This window comes from Meriones unguiculatus, chromosome 6 (assembly GCF_030254825.1).
Source record: "Meriones unguiculatus strain TT.TT164.6M chromosome 6, Bangor_MerUng_6.1, whole genome shotgun sequence".
NCBI lineage: Eukaryota > Metazoa > Chordata > Mammalia > Rodentia > Muridae > Meriones > Meriones unguiculatus.
In genome coordinates this window covers 11831413-11844146 of record NC_083354.1, presented here as the reverse complement: position 1 = coordinate 11844146, position 12734 = coordinate 11831413, and the positions used below count along the sequence as shown (strand labels likewise).

General features: G+C 38.5%; 1 protein-coding gene across 18 annotated transcripts in view; it reads right to left on the bottom strand.

Annotated features, from left to right (window-relative positions):
• Mlip (muscular LMNA interacting protein) overlaps positions 1–12734 on the bottom strand; it is a 243963-nt gene that overhangs the window by 28781 nt on the left and 202448 nt on the right. For 16 of the 18 annotated variants that reach the window (XM_060384729.1, XM_060384731.1, XM_060384730.1 and 13 more), the window contains one exon: positions 8021–8227. The exons of the other annotated variants lie outside the window; for them this stretch is intronic. In XM_060384729.1, the coding sequence (XP_060240712.1) occupies positions 8021–8227 (207 nt within the window). The remainder of the gene's footprint in view (positions 1–8020; positions 8228–12734) is intronic. 18 annotated transcript variants of the gene reach the window in all.

Sequence of the window (12734 nt, the reverse complement as noted above, 5' to 3'; positions counted from 1 at the left end):
AGCAGCTTCATCTGTAATAGCCAGAATCTGGAAATAATATGTCCCTCAACAGAAGTTTGGTTACAGAAATTGTAGTACATTTAAACAACAGAATTCTACTCAGCTATTTAAAACAAGAAAATCATGACATTTGTCAGCAAATGGATGGAACTAGAAAAGCTCATCCTGAGTGAGGTATCCCAGAAGCAGACAGACACACATATACTCACTTATAAGTGAATATTAGCCATATTACATAGGATAAACATACTAAAATCTATAGACATAAAAAAGCTAAACAGCAAGGAACATCCTAGGCAAGATGCTTAAATGGCATTCAAAAGGGAAAATAGGATAGACATTGGAAGAAGAGAGGAAACAGGCTGGAGCCTACCACAGATGTCCTCTAGAAGACCCCAACCAGCAATGGATCAAGGTAGATGCAGAGACTCACAGACAAACTTTGGACAGAGCACCAGGGAGTCCTATGGAACAAGGGGAATATATGAAATGACCCAGAGGGGACAGGAGCCACACAAGGAGACCAACAAAGCCAAAAAAACAGGGCCCAGGGGAACTGCAGGAACTTATACATTGAACAGAGACCATATAGAGAGAGGACATAAGACCCCCTGCTCAGATGTAGCTCATAGACAGCTCAGTCTCCAAGTGTGCTCCCTAATAAGAGGAAAAGAGACAGTCTCTGACATGAACTAGGTCACCTGCTCTTTGATCACTTCTCCCTGGTAGGGAGACCTAGCCAGCCCACAGAGGAAGAGGATCCAGGCAGTCCTAATGGGACCTGATAGGCTAGGGTCAGATAGTAAGGGGAGGAGGGCTTCCCCTATCAGTGGATTAGGGAAGAGGGATAAGGAAGGCAGAAGGAAAGGGGGTGGGACTAGGAGGAGATGAGGGAGGGGGCTACAACTGGAATATGAAAAATTGTGAACAATAATAATAATATAATAAATATTATTTCTAAAACTAATATTCCCTCAAAATAAGTAAATGCATATAATAGTTCATGTTATTTTTTTTTAAGTCCAAACTGATTAGGACACAAAGTTGTCTACATAGAGACATGCATTTCACTGCTATTTGAGAGACCCTAAAGTCTCCCTGACTCCTACCAGCAGTGGTGGCCTGGGGGAGCTGCAAAGGGGGAAAAGAGGTTATAGCCAGGGATGTGGGGGTTCTGAAAAGGGAGAAGATGCATAGCATGGATTGGTCCAGAAGCGAAAGCTGCTGCAGTATTCAGGTTTTGATTCTTCCTTTGGGCTTTATTGTTGTTGCTTGTTTGTTTGCAAACAGGCTACTCCAGAGACAATGACTGAGCTATTTAAATTTAAAGTGGTAGGAAAGCTGGAGGTAGCTGGTGCATTAGAATGTACATATAATAGAACACAGTTGGAGTTAGCTCGAGGGGAAGATACGGATACACAGAAATCTCTTTATGTCTTCAGTGGGTTGAGCAGACTCAAAATAAAATAAAATTGAGTATGGTTGTAAACCATGGTGACATATTTTTATAAAATGAAAGTGAAATGAAATGGTTGCCCAGTCATTAACAAGGCATGAAAATAAGATGAAACAGAAAGAGAAGATATTTTTAAAGATGCCTGTGGATTTTCTCCCTTGACTTCAAAGATGTTGATCTTATTCTTGCGAGTAAACCTCTCAATTTTCACAGCAATAGCACCTTCCTGCTTAGGAAATTCTAGCCACCATCCTGCAGGCAGGTCAGGAGCCTCATTCAGTTTAGTTCTCACTTATCTGGGTCTTTAACATGGGGGCCCATGGCTCTAGTTTGTTGCTCTCAGCAAAGTAAGAACTGAGAGAACCGCTGATATGGTTCTGCCCACAGTGGGCCAGCTGCGCAAGACAAAAGAAAGAAAAGGTATATGTAAAGGAGTGTGAACAACTGAGTGATGGATTTAGGCTCCCAAAAGAATTAGAATTTCAGGCTGACTAAAAGGGAAGGATAGACATACCTGAATTTATGGGAGCAGAAAAGAGGAGAAGTAAGGCAGAAGATGGAGAGAGAAAAGAATAAAGTTACACAGGATGCTAAAGTTTCTATTAATCACTTTCTGCAGGTGCTCAACTGAGGACCAGGAAGAGCAGCAAAGAGCGCATGGAATCATATGAATGGCCCACGAAGCATCATCTTCCCAATGTCCTGAGTTTTCTGACATGGAGAACAGTAAAGGATAGACTACAAAAATGCCTCAATGAAGAAAGAAGCTGAGGTGCTGCCTATGACACCTGCCTGCCTTCAAACATAAAAATATTAATGCCTGTGGCAAAGGAGAAACTAAATCAGAGAAAGTCATGGCAGAGGAGATAAAATTTCACATCGCCTGCACAGACACATCTATATTCTCTGTCACTGTCACAGTTTCATCAGGACTGATAGTATGAATAACACTTCAGAAATAAAGAAAATGCTCCTGAGATGTTTTCTTTTGGGGGGGGGAGCGAGGAGGCTTGAAATTTGGAGGTAATTTCATCGGGATTCAACCACTAAGCCTTTTCCTCAACTTCCTACTCCTAAGTTTTGATTTGGACTTCAAATTTAGTTCAACAGCATAAGCTTGGGTGAGCAGGGTCATATCTATGTCTACATGACATTGGCATTTTATCCCTTTAACACAAACTTCCTGCTGTTTGCCTCTGCCTTTCTTTGCCTGCTGCCTGCTGTCTCTGGTGATTAGTAAGGTTCCTTCACCCAGATCCTCTGTATGGGTCTTACAGGCTCAACTGACTTGTCAAAACTTCCCTCCCTACCTCTTGGTTAGCACTGTTCCAAGCTATGTGCCCTTTACTGTTTTTGTTTGGTTGATTGCTGTGTTTTGCTTTCAGAGTTTTTCCACAATGATAACTTGTTGGCCAATACAGTCTACCTGGGATGCTTTCTCTGGGGCAGCTCCCCTCTCTGCTAACCTGCCTGGAACTCACTCCCAACGTAGTTTCTCATAGGTGACTTCTCTTCTTTGCAGAATTTAAACAGACAATCAAATATCTCTATTCACATATTTATCAACCAACCAAATAAATAACTTGTGTTACATGTGTTTCTTTTTTAAAAAAAAAATTCCTGATCCATTGGCAATAAATTCTTGACTAATGATTCACTGACAATAAATTCCTGGCTAAGAGCACTCTAACTCATGACAAAGAAAAGTTTAACTCAGCTATTTTGTCTATTAGGTACATTGTAGCCTCTTTGTGTAAGAACCCAATATCAGATTTGGGCTCATTTTAAATAGAAAAAATCATGAATATATAAGGTATTAAAATAGTAAAAAGAAGGGGGTATTTTGGAAAACACAATGAGATCACCAGAATGAACATCCCAGCGTGCTATGTGAGAGGAAGCAGAGAACCACCTTGCTCGTCACCTGGGGAGATGTGTGTGCCAGTGACATTTCTCATTGCTATGACCAAATATCTGACAAGTCATGATTTACAAGGGGTGGGGGGGTCCTTTCAGCTCACATTTGAGGACAGTGTACAATGTTGCAAGGAAGTCACAATAAAAACAGCTCAGAAGGTGATGCACACAGGAAGCAGGGGAAAGGAATGCTGAAGTCTGTGTGGTTGTTGTTCCTTTTCTGTGTTTATGCAGTCCTACACTCCTGCCCATGGGATGGCGCTACCCATGCTGTCCATATTAATAGAGGGCCTGCCATCCTCAGGTAATCATCTCTAAACATCCTCAGAGGGTCCTAAAGAGGATCATAGCTCCAGTCAAGCTGACAATGAAGAGCAACCAAAAGAAGATGCATTGATGACATGAATTTTCCTCCTTGGGGCATGCCCACAATCAAGTGGAAAATCATAACAAGGGCGGATAGTATTTACACTTGCTTGCAGTGAAGTTTAGGGGCTAGTGATCTGACGCTGGGTGTAGGCACTTGCTGTTTTAAACAATGGACACCTGAGTTTGATCTCTGGGACGTGTGTAAAGAAGGAAGGGCGTAAATAATGCCTCTGAGTGCCACATTCAATTCATGCCATAGCATTCACTCCAACACATGAAATGTCACCTACACTCAAAGCAACGTACCTTTAAATCTGCAGATTCAAATAAAGTTTAGCTAGGTGTAGTCACAGGTTGTGACTTATGGTGGCAAAAACACAGACACGGAGGAATGAAGGATATACAGAGCAACTAAGATGATGGCTCTGAGACAGCCTCAGAGTTTTCTCACTCCTGATATAAATAACAATGTTCTCTAGAGGCACGGATGCAGCTGGCTGAGATCCTGTAAGTATATGCCACACAAGAGAATGTAGGACAATGCAAGGGACCATGCCACTTCTGGTCACATGCCTTCAAGAAATGGGGAACCCACAGAAGATTCCAGAATCTGCGTACAGCAAGTGAAGATCAAATGGCCACGCTCTTACAATCCCGAGGCATCCCAAGAGCTGATGACCAGATGCAGCCTTTAACAAAGTGTTCTTTTCAGTTTACTAAGATTATTCTAAACATTTCAGCAAACTGTAAGTTGACTCAGATGCCGTAATTTGCTTAAGATAGAAATAATTGTGATTATTCTAGCATCTGGGGTTCATAGTGAGGGAAATGGATCGTTTTGAGATTGTTCATCATTAACACTCATTTGCTGCAATGCCTACAATGTGAGAAACATCGTGTCAAGTATGTCACGTTGTAGATGAACAAGAAAAGGTAAGTAAAGACACATGTCAATTGATAATGGCATACGAGGTACTTGGCAGACAAGAATTGTAGAGACTGAAAAAAGAAATGATGACTTTGAATGCTGCATGAACTTTGCTGAAAAGGGGGCATAATTTGACTGACTTCTCCAAATGGTCCTAACCACAGGGGGAAAAACTAGATAAATTTTTATGGGGAGAATCCATGTAGAACTAGAACTGGAAGGGATGCTCATGGCATGCCTAAAGGACTATAAGTACATCATTCCAAATTAAGTAGACCAGCAATGCAGAACAGTGTGAAACAGTGTTACTGCATAGCCAAAGATCCCAGTCAACCTGGGAAATAACTAGCTACAAGAGCAAAGCGAAAGAAAAATGGATTATAATAGATGAATCCAGCTTTCTGTCTGGGGACTTTCAGAATTATAATATTAATGACACAAGTAAGGAAACCAGTACAGACTAGTTTCAAGTAAGGCGAATGAGTGTGAAAGGCCAGTTTGATTTCCTAGCTGTATTTCTATTGCCATGATTAAATATAATAATAATAATAATAATAAATAATAAAATAAAAACCATGACCAAGGCAACTCACGGAAGGGTGTATTCGGGTTTATGGTTCTGGAGGGATAAGCATCCATTACCAGGCCAGTGGGGAACAGGGCATCAGGAGGGAACGGCAGCCAAGACAGAAAGTTGAGGATTCATATCTTAAACCACATTCAGGGAGCAGAATGGCACACTGGAAATGGAATGAATCTTTGAATCCCCAAAGCTCACTGAAGCAGGAATCCTGAAACAAGGCCACACTTCCTAAATCAAACAGTGCCACCAAACTTGGACCAAGTATATTCAAGCTTCTGAACCTACAGGGAAAATTTTCATTCAGGCTGTGGTAAGGGGTTACTGGCATAATCCTCATTTTAAAAGATGAGGCAACAAGCATGCAGAGGGTGATCTTTACTCACTAAAGATCACCATCTGGAATGGGTGGAGTCGAGAAATGAATTCAAACAGCGTAAGCAGAAGTAATATGCCCTTACTCACTGGTCTTTAGTTCTTTCAAGGATAATAGAAGGAACTAAAAGGTATGGATTTTCTGTTATTAAAAAAATTAAAATATAAAGATGGGTAAAGCAGCTCGGATGAAGATGAAATCAGAATGTATGAACCTTATCTGACCCCCTTATGGACTTCTGAGTAGAAAGTAACAAAGGAGGGAAGGGATTGGGGGTCAGAGCTTAAGATTCAAGGAATTCGGTGAAAAATTAGAAGAATGCAGGCCAACAGCAACAAAAGAATGAAGGCATGCGGAACCTCACAGTCCTTCTTGATAGGAAGCTCTGCAGACTGAAGAGTTATGTCAACTTCAGCCTGAGTTTCCAGAAAGTCCTTCAGAAGAAAGGGTGGGAAGATTTTGGTTGCAGATAAAGCTATAAGGTCAAACTCGGGGCTAACATTAGCACATTAGAGTAAAGTTTACTTAAGATGGCAGATTATGTTTTGCAACCCTAAGCCAGGAGATTTCTCAAAGAAACAAGAAAAAATGGTAATTGTAAAATATTATCTACAGTTATGACAGGTTTCTAACATACCTATCATATTTAGGAATTAATATATTTTAATTGGAAGGATAGGAATAGATGACTAACCCATTAAATCTTCCTTGACAAATACTATCTTGCTACAAGAAAATTTTTTATTAGTATTTTGGATATGAATGACTTTTTCTTCAGACTAAATGAACCTTAGACACTGAAAGACAAATATATATATATATATATATATATATATATATATATTCATGAAGACTGGCTAGTTCCTACATAGATTTTTACCTTTTCAATTTCTCTTGGGAAACAAGCCCTCACTTGTATCGCCTGTCCTGATAACCAATCTCTTATGACCCTCCCACTACAACCTGGCCACTACAGGCAAGTTTACTATACTTGAACACCTATGGCTTTGTACATTGTTTTCCACAGCCTGGACGAGCAAAGCCTGAGCAGGAATGGAATATTAGACCTAATATGTTGAACAGTTGCAGTGAGTACCACAAAGACACCAACATCTGCTTCACATAACTGATACCTGTAAAAACAGAACCATTCACTCTCATGCATGATAAGTTACAAGAAAGATAGTATTTACAATATTATCACAAATAACTTTAAAAAATTATTTTCATAGACATATCAAATGATATAAAATTGTTTTAAGATGTTTTTTCCCCTGATATGTAGTTATTTTTATCAAACACCAAAGAGCAAAACACACCTGAGACCAATAACAAAGTCATCCTAATTGTTGTTGGTAGGAAATTGATCCTATGAATGTTGTTTAATTCAAGACATTGCTCATTCATCATAGATGACATATAATATAAAAAGGCAATTCTTCTTTATATACCTGTGCCCGCTTTTCAGAGCACTCTGTTTGTAAAAGGTTATCAACATCATCTGTTTTCCAGTAACTAATATCTCAAGGGCCAAAATGTTTGTCCTGCATCTCCTAGGAGATACCTTTGTTTTTATTTTTAATGGCAGTGATGCATGTTATCGGATATGGAGAACGTTTCAGATAAAATTTTAAGTAAGATTTTGAAATATGGATTATTTATTTAGTTGAGGCTCAATTGTAATTTGAGGGAATCTTTAGGGTCTGGGAGTCTGTATTAGATAACAAGGTTGCTATGATAACATTCAGAAGGGAAAGGGCACTTGAAGGCTGCACAGTGGTGTTGTGTATTGCTAACAGGTCACATGAATGCACTCCAATGCCAACCATAAATGTAATGGAACACATGTAATATGCTAGCATATATGTATAGTTCAGGTGCTGAACACTTTAGGATTTACAAACATATATATATATTTACTATAAACTGTTAGGCAAACGGATCCATTATATAATAAAATATTAACATTATTTTGCAAATAACGTCTGAAGTAATTCTAAATATTTCTTTCCTCATGTTCTGTAGCTATGTCTCCTCAACAAGTCACTGTAATTAATTTAACGTCTAAAGATATTGAGTTAAGACTAGAACATAAATTAATAATGGCACTGTATAAAGTTCTAGAAATTTTGTTGATATTCACACATTGGGGTTGTGGCATGAAATGATGAGGAACATAGTACAGGAATATTTATTTTTCCTTAAATTCAGTTGTTACCTACTTAAAGTAATATAACTCAACCCAAGTAGTTAATATTTCTAATATATTTAAATGCTAAACACATAAGCATTTAGAGGTTTCATCTAGACATTATCAGATATATGTTTTATAAGTTAAAGCAGCCTAAAGTTTCATAGCAAAGAGCAATTCTCATTTGGGCAAAATCGTCTCACCTTATTGTATGTGTCCTGACTAAGGAGAGTGGGGGATTTCTCCTGTTCATCCCTCAGGGAGAAGGAAGACAAATGACTGAAGGGTCCTGGGGTAAGACCATCAGCATGAGAGAGGGTCAGTGGATGCAGTAGGGACTTAGCAGGAGGATGGAGTTTAGACTGATATAAAGGATGGAGAGAGACAGGCTTGTGAGGGATGGTCACATCCTAGGAAGAAGACAGGCACAGGGTATGTTAGTATATGAAAGTCAAACACACTGAAACTTACCTATGAGAGACATACTATAGCCTCTAATGAATCAGAAGAGCACTTCCTACAGTGAATAAGTTATCTTTTTGAATGATCTTTTCTACCCCAGCAAGCAAAACAAGGGCTTGGAAAACATCTCCTGAAGATTCTGTTTATTATTCCAGAAAGCGTTGGGAGAAGAAATGTATAAAGAGGAACAGAACCTATCTTCAGCAGGTTGGCGGGGCTCAGGCAAACAGTTAGTGAAGAGGAGTCAGCAGTGGAAGTCTAGCTGATTCGGTCTAGAATTTGCTGGAGCAATGAGAAGGAATTAAGTGATGAGCAGAGGCATAGAAGCTCCTGGAGTATTAATTTATGCAGCCAAGCTATGCAGAAATAATGGGTCAGAGGGAGCTGAATCTGAAAAGAATGAGGACCATATTCAGTTCCAGGCAGTGCTGTCTTGGATAAAGCCTGGCCGTTCAGCAAGCAGGTGAGTTTCTTGTGCAGGAGGCTTTATTTAGCATGTTCTGTTAACATGGAAAAGGAATGAATGCAAGAGTTTGAAGGGGCAGGCAACAAAACAAGAAAATGAATTATGTGAATGAAGCAGGAATCAACAAAGGTTAGAAAGAGCCAACATACACATACAATATGTATTATAAAAGCAAAAGGATAATATTTGTTCGTAGATGTGTAGAAACATTTTCTACTTCTGAAATCTTGCATCCCAGGAGATTAATTAATTATCATACAATAAAATCCACTAGGACATTCACTGTGTGACAAGCAGCCTGCTTTCTTACCTTTCTGACCACAGAAATCAAGAAAAGGAAGGCTATACTAAATGCTTGGTACATTAATATTAAACTTTAACTGAATATGATATTTCTTATATCTTTAATTATATATCGCATTACTTCTGTGCTTCATAAGCAATGAAGGACTATTTTGCATACTTGGAACAAAGTTATTATAAAATAACACATATGGATCAGAATAACATTTTGCAAGCAGGTAAACTCAACTCGCAACACAGTAAAATTAATGTTTTATGTTCATTTCTTTTATTTTAAGCAATATATATTTTACATCCCTGATAAGCCTTTAAACTAGTAAATAAAAATTGGTGATTATAAGAGGAAGATTGCTATTTATTAATTTCTATGCTTACTTAGTTGATTCTCTCAGAACTTCTACAACTACTACCTGAAATGTAAGCTCACCTAACAACCATGAATTTACCTCTTTTTTTTTTTTCCAGTTAGTACACATTTTCTTCCTTTAATTTGTTTAGTTTCTTTGGTTAATTCTGTGCAATACTCATGCTAGTAAGGCAACTTAAATGAAACATGTATCCTTGATCTACTAAATAGTAAATATTTAAATGTTATACTGTCATTTAAATTGAAATATATTCTAATTTTGTCTGCTTTCCCTGACACATAGTTATTAATTTATTAACAACCAATTTCATTAGTTAGTGTCAAAATGAATTAACAGAAAGTTGACTAGCAAGAACAAACCTAGCTGTGTAAGACAGGCCAGTGCCCCTGTGACTAGGTAAGGAAGCTTAGGAAATGGTGGCCTAATCTGTTGTTTACAGATTATTAGATTTCTTGGAAGGTACCGGTTCTCTGAATGTCATGAGTGAAGTCTTGAGAGTCAGGAAAAGTTACATACTCATCACACTTGGGAATCAAAGAGGGTCAAGCCCCATGCAATTTGAGAGCAAACCTTTAGCTGTGTGCTTTCTACATCTACATCACTGTGGCCAATCTCTGGCCTAAGGAATGGGTCAATCCCAACACTTCAGTGAGATCAGGCGGTATATTCATCTTATCTAGACAGCTGAGCAAAAAGAAAAGACATAATTTGACCACTAGAACACATCCAAGGAAGCTGAGTATTGGCCAAGCTGACTTGAGTTCTTGGAAATATGAAAAGATGTTTGCTAGATGACATTATTTAACACTTGAGACACTTCTTCATGGCTCTGAGACTCATGTTACCAAAGCAAACTGGGACTGGATTCCTCCACTCTGACTTTGATTCTCATTCACTTGCATTATTCTTCATTTAATTACTAAGACTTTGCTCCACCCTCTAAAGCATCCGTTGTTACAATTTTACAAAGGTCTTTGTTTTCCTTAGCATCTGGAAATATTAGTGTTGATGGCTTTTATTTTCCTCTGTAGATAATAGCTCCTCTAATTTTTTTTTTTAATTTCTGGTTTGATGGTTCTGTTAACTTCGCTGTGTTGTGTTTCACATTGGAATTTTTCTCCGAGTATCTGGGTATCTATTGTCTGTTTATGTTATTTGAGTCTGAAGTAGAGATCTTCTTTAGAGTATCCTGAAGTATCTTCTTTAGAGATCCTGAGCTCACACAGCCATTGAAGCTCGCTGTCCAGAATAAGGAAATTTCAGTGATTTCAGGTTTTCTCCTTTGGGCTGATGAGACTGCTCACTGAAAACTTTCCAAATCACCAGGATAAAGGTCAAAGTACAAATACCAGCAGATAAACAGGCTGGGCTATAATATTCTGAGATACAGTAGGAGAAACGGGCTATCAACATGAGCCACATGGCTTCAGGCTGTGCCTGGAAAGCCCAACTGCCCTTTGTTGGGCCAGCTACACCTTCAGTCTGAAACCCCATTTTCCTCCAACCTGAAGAAGGAAAGAATGCCAGCCACTGAGAAACAGGAGCCTGGGGACAGATAACTCACTGGTACTGTTTCCTTATTTTAGCTGCTGTTCTTTCCTCGCCTCTGGGAGGTTATCAGCAGGCATATCTAAATCTTCAGCTTGTTGAGAACTCTACAGTAGAAATAAAATCAAGGCTTGGCTATCTAAGATGCCAGCTCAGGATTTAGTTTCTATGTCTGTTATATCAGTTTCACTTCATCAAGATGCCATTATACCTCTAAAAAATGCTGCCCTATTTCTTCTCTTCCATGCATTTTTGGGGGGATTTATCATAAAAGTACATCCACAGAGCAATTTAAAAAAAAAGGAATTTTTGATAGGGAGCAGACTTAGAGTTGGTGTGCAATCCTCCATCCACAGCTGAATCACCTAAGGGGGTTTTGTTTGATAAAAGTGCCTCTCAAAAGTCTACAAAGCTAGGCTCTATTTCCTCCTTGCATGTCTAGAATGAATCCTACCTGTTGGGGTGCAGTTTGCTTTCAGGCCCAGCTGAGTCCTGTGTAGGTGAAACAGATGTTTACATGACTGCTTATAACTGAATTGGGACTGTTTCCTTTCTGTGCGCTTGCTCTTGGGTGATGATGACAAGGCTACCCTGGCTTTGCTGGACTATTGTAGGAAATAATATGTTTGAGATTTGACATATCTGTTATAAACTGTATGTCTCCCTTGGACTGGCCTCTGTATAAGAAGGAGAGAGTGTTATACTTCTAGTGGCTTCTGCGTTGTTAGCTATTTCCACTTCGACTTTTTATTTTGTATAATATATTGTCTCTCATTTTACTAATCTTATAACAAATAGCTTGAGATTTTATATAGTTTTCAAACAGCACATTTCATGTTTGTGGTTTCTACAGTTTTCTGCCTTCTAGCCGGCTAGTCTCAGCTCCACTCTCTTGCTTTTTACATGCAGCAGATAATGATTTTCTTCCTAAATAATGTTTCTTTCTTTGCATGTAGGTGTGTGTGTTTTGTCTTCTTGCCGTTGTTGTTCTTGGGATTTCAAATGTGAATACTCAGTTATCTTTTATTATCTTTCTTTTGTTCGTTAAGCATATTGACAGTTATACAAATTTTCCCCAGGGCTATTTTAACAACTTACAGACACAACCATTGCTTTCAACATCAAAACAAAAAAACCAATCTAAAATGACAATATTAAAAGCTCCTCTTGATCCTACGAACACAGATGCAGTCTTCTAGCACCTCTTTTGGGATGTCAGGAAACGTGATTCCTAGTTTCAAAATTAATCTTCAATAATCAAATACAAAGCTTCAATAATCAAATACTATGGTAACAGCGGAAAAGGAGATGCCAAAGCCAATGAAATGGAGGCCAAAGCTAAATTCATCATGACCTTTGATAAGAATGTCAAGGCAGAATAGGGGAACTAGATAGCCACACGTATAAAAATAAAATTGGACCTTAACATCATCTACAAAAATCGATTTAAATAAACGTTCTGAAAAAAAAAACATAATGAGAAGTCTTTTGATGATGACTTATGCAATGACTTTTTTTTGGATATATATTCATCAGCTGGTGAATGGATGAAAAAAAATGTAATACATAAGCAACATAGTCATCCTTTAAGAAAAACGGAATCCTGTCATTTGTGACACCGAGATCTGTTTTTGTTGTTATTCACTGAAAAGCCAGACACTAACAGGTTCTAAGTGACCTCACTAATATAATGTACCATCTGGAAGAGTTGGCTTCATAGAAACAGAGAGCAGAAGGGTAATTACCAAAGGGCAGGGAGGAGGAAGGGTG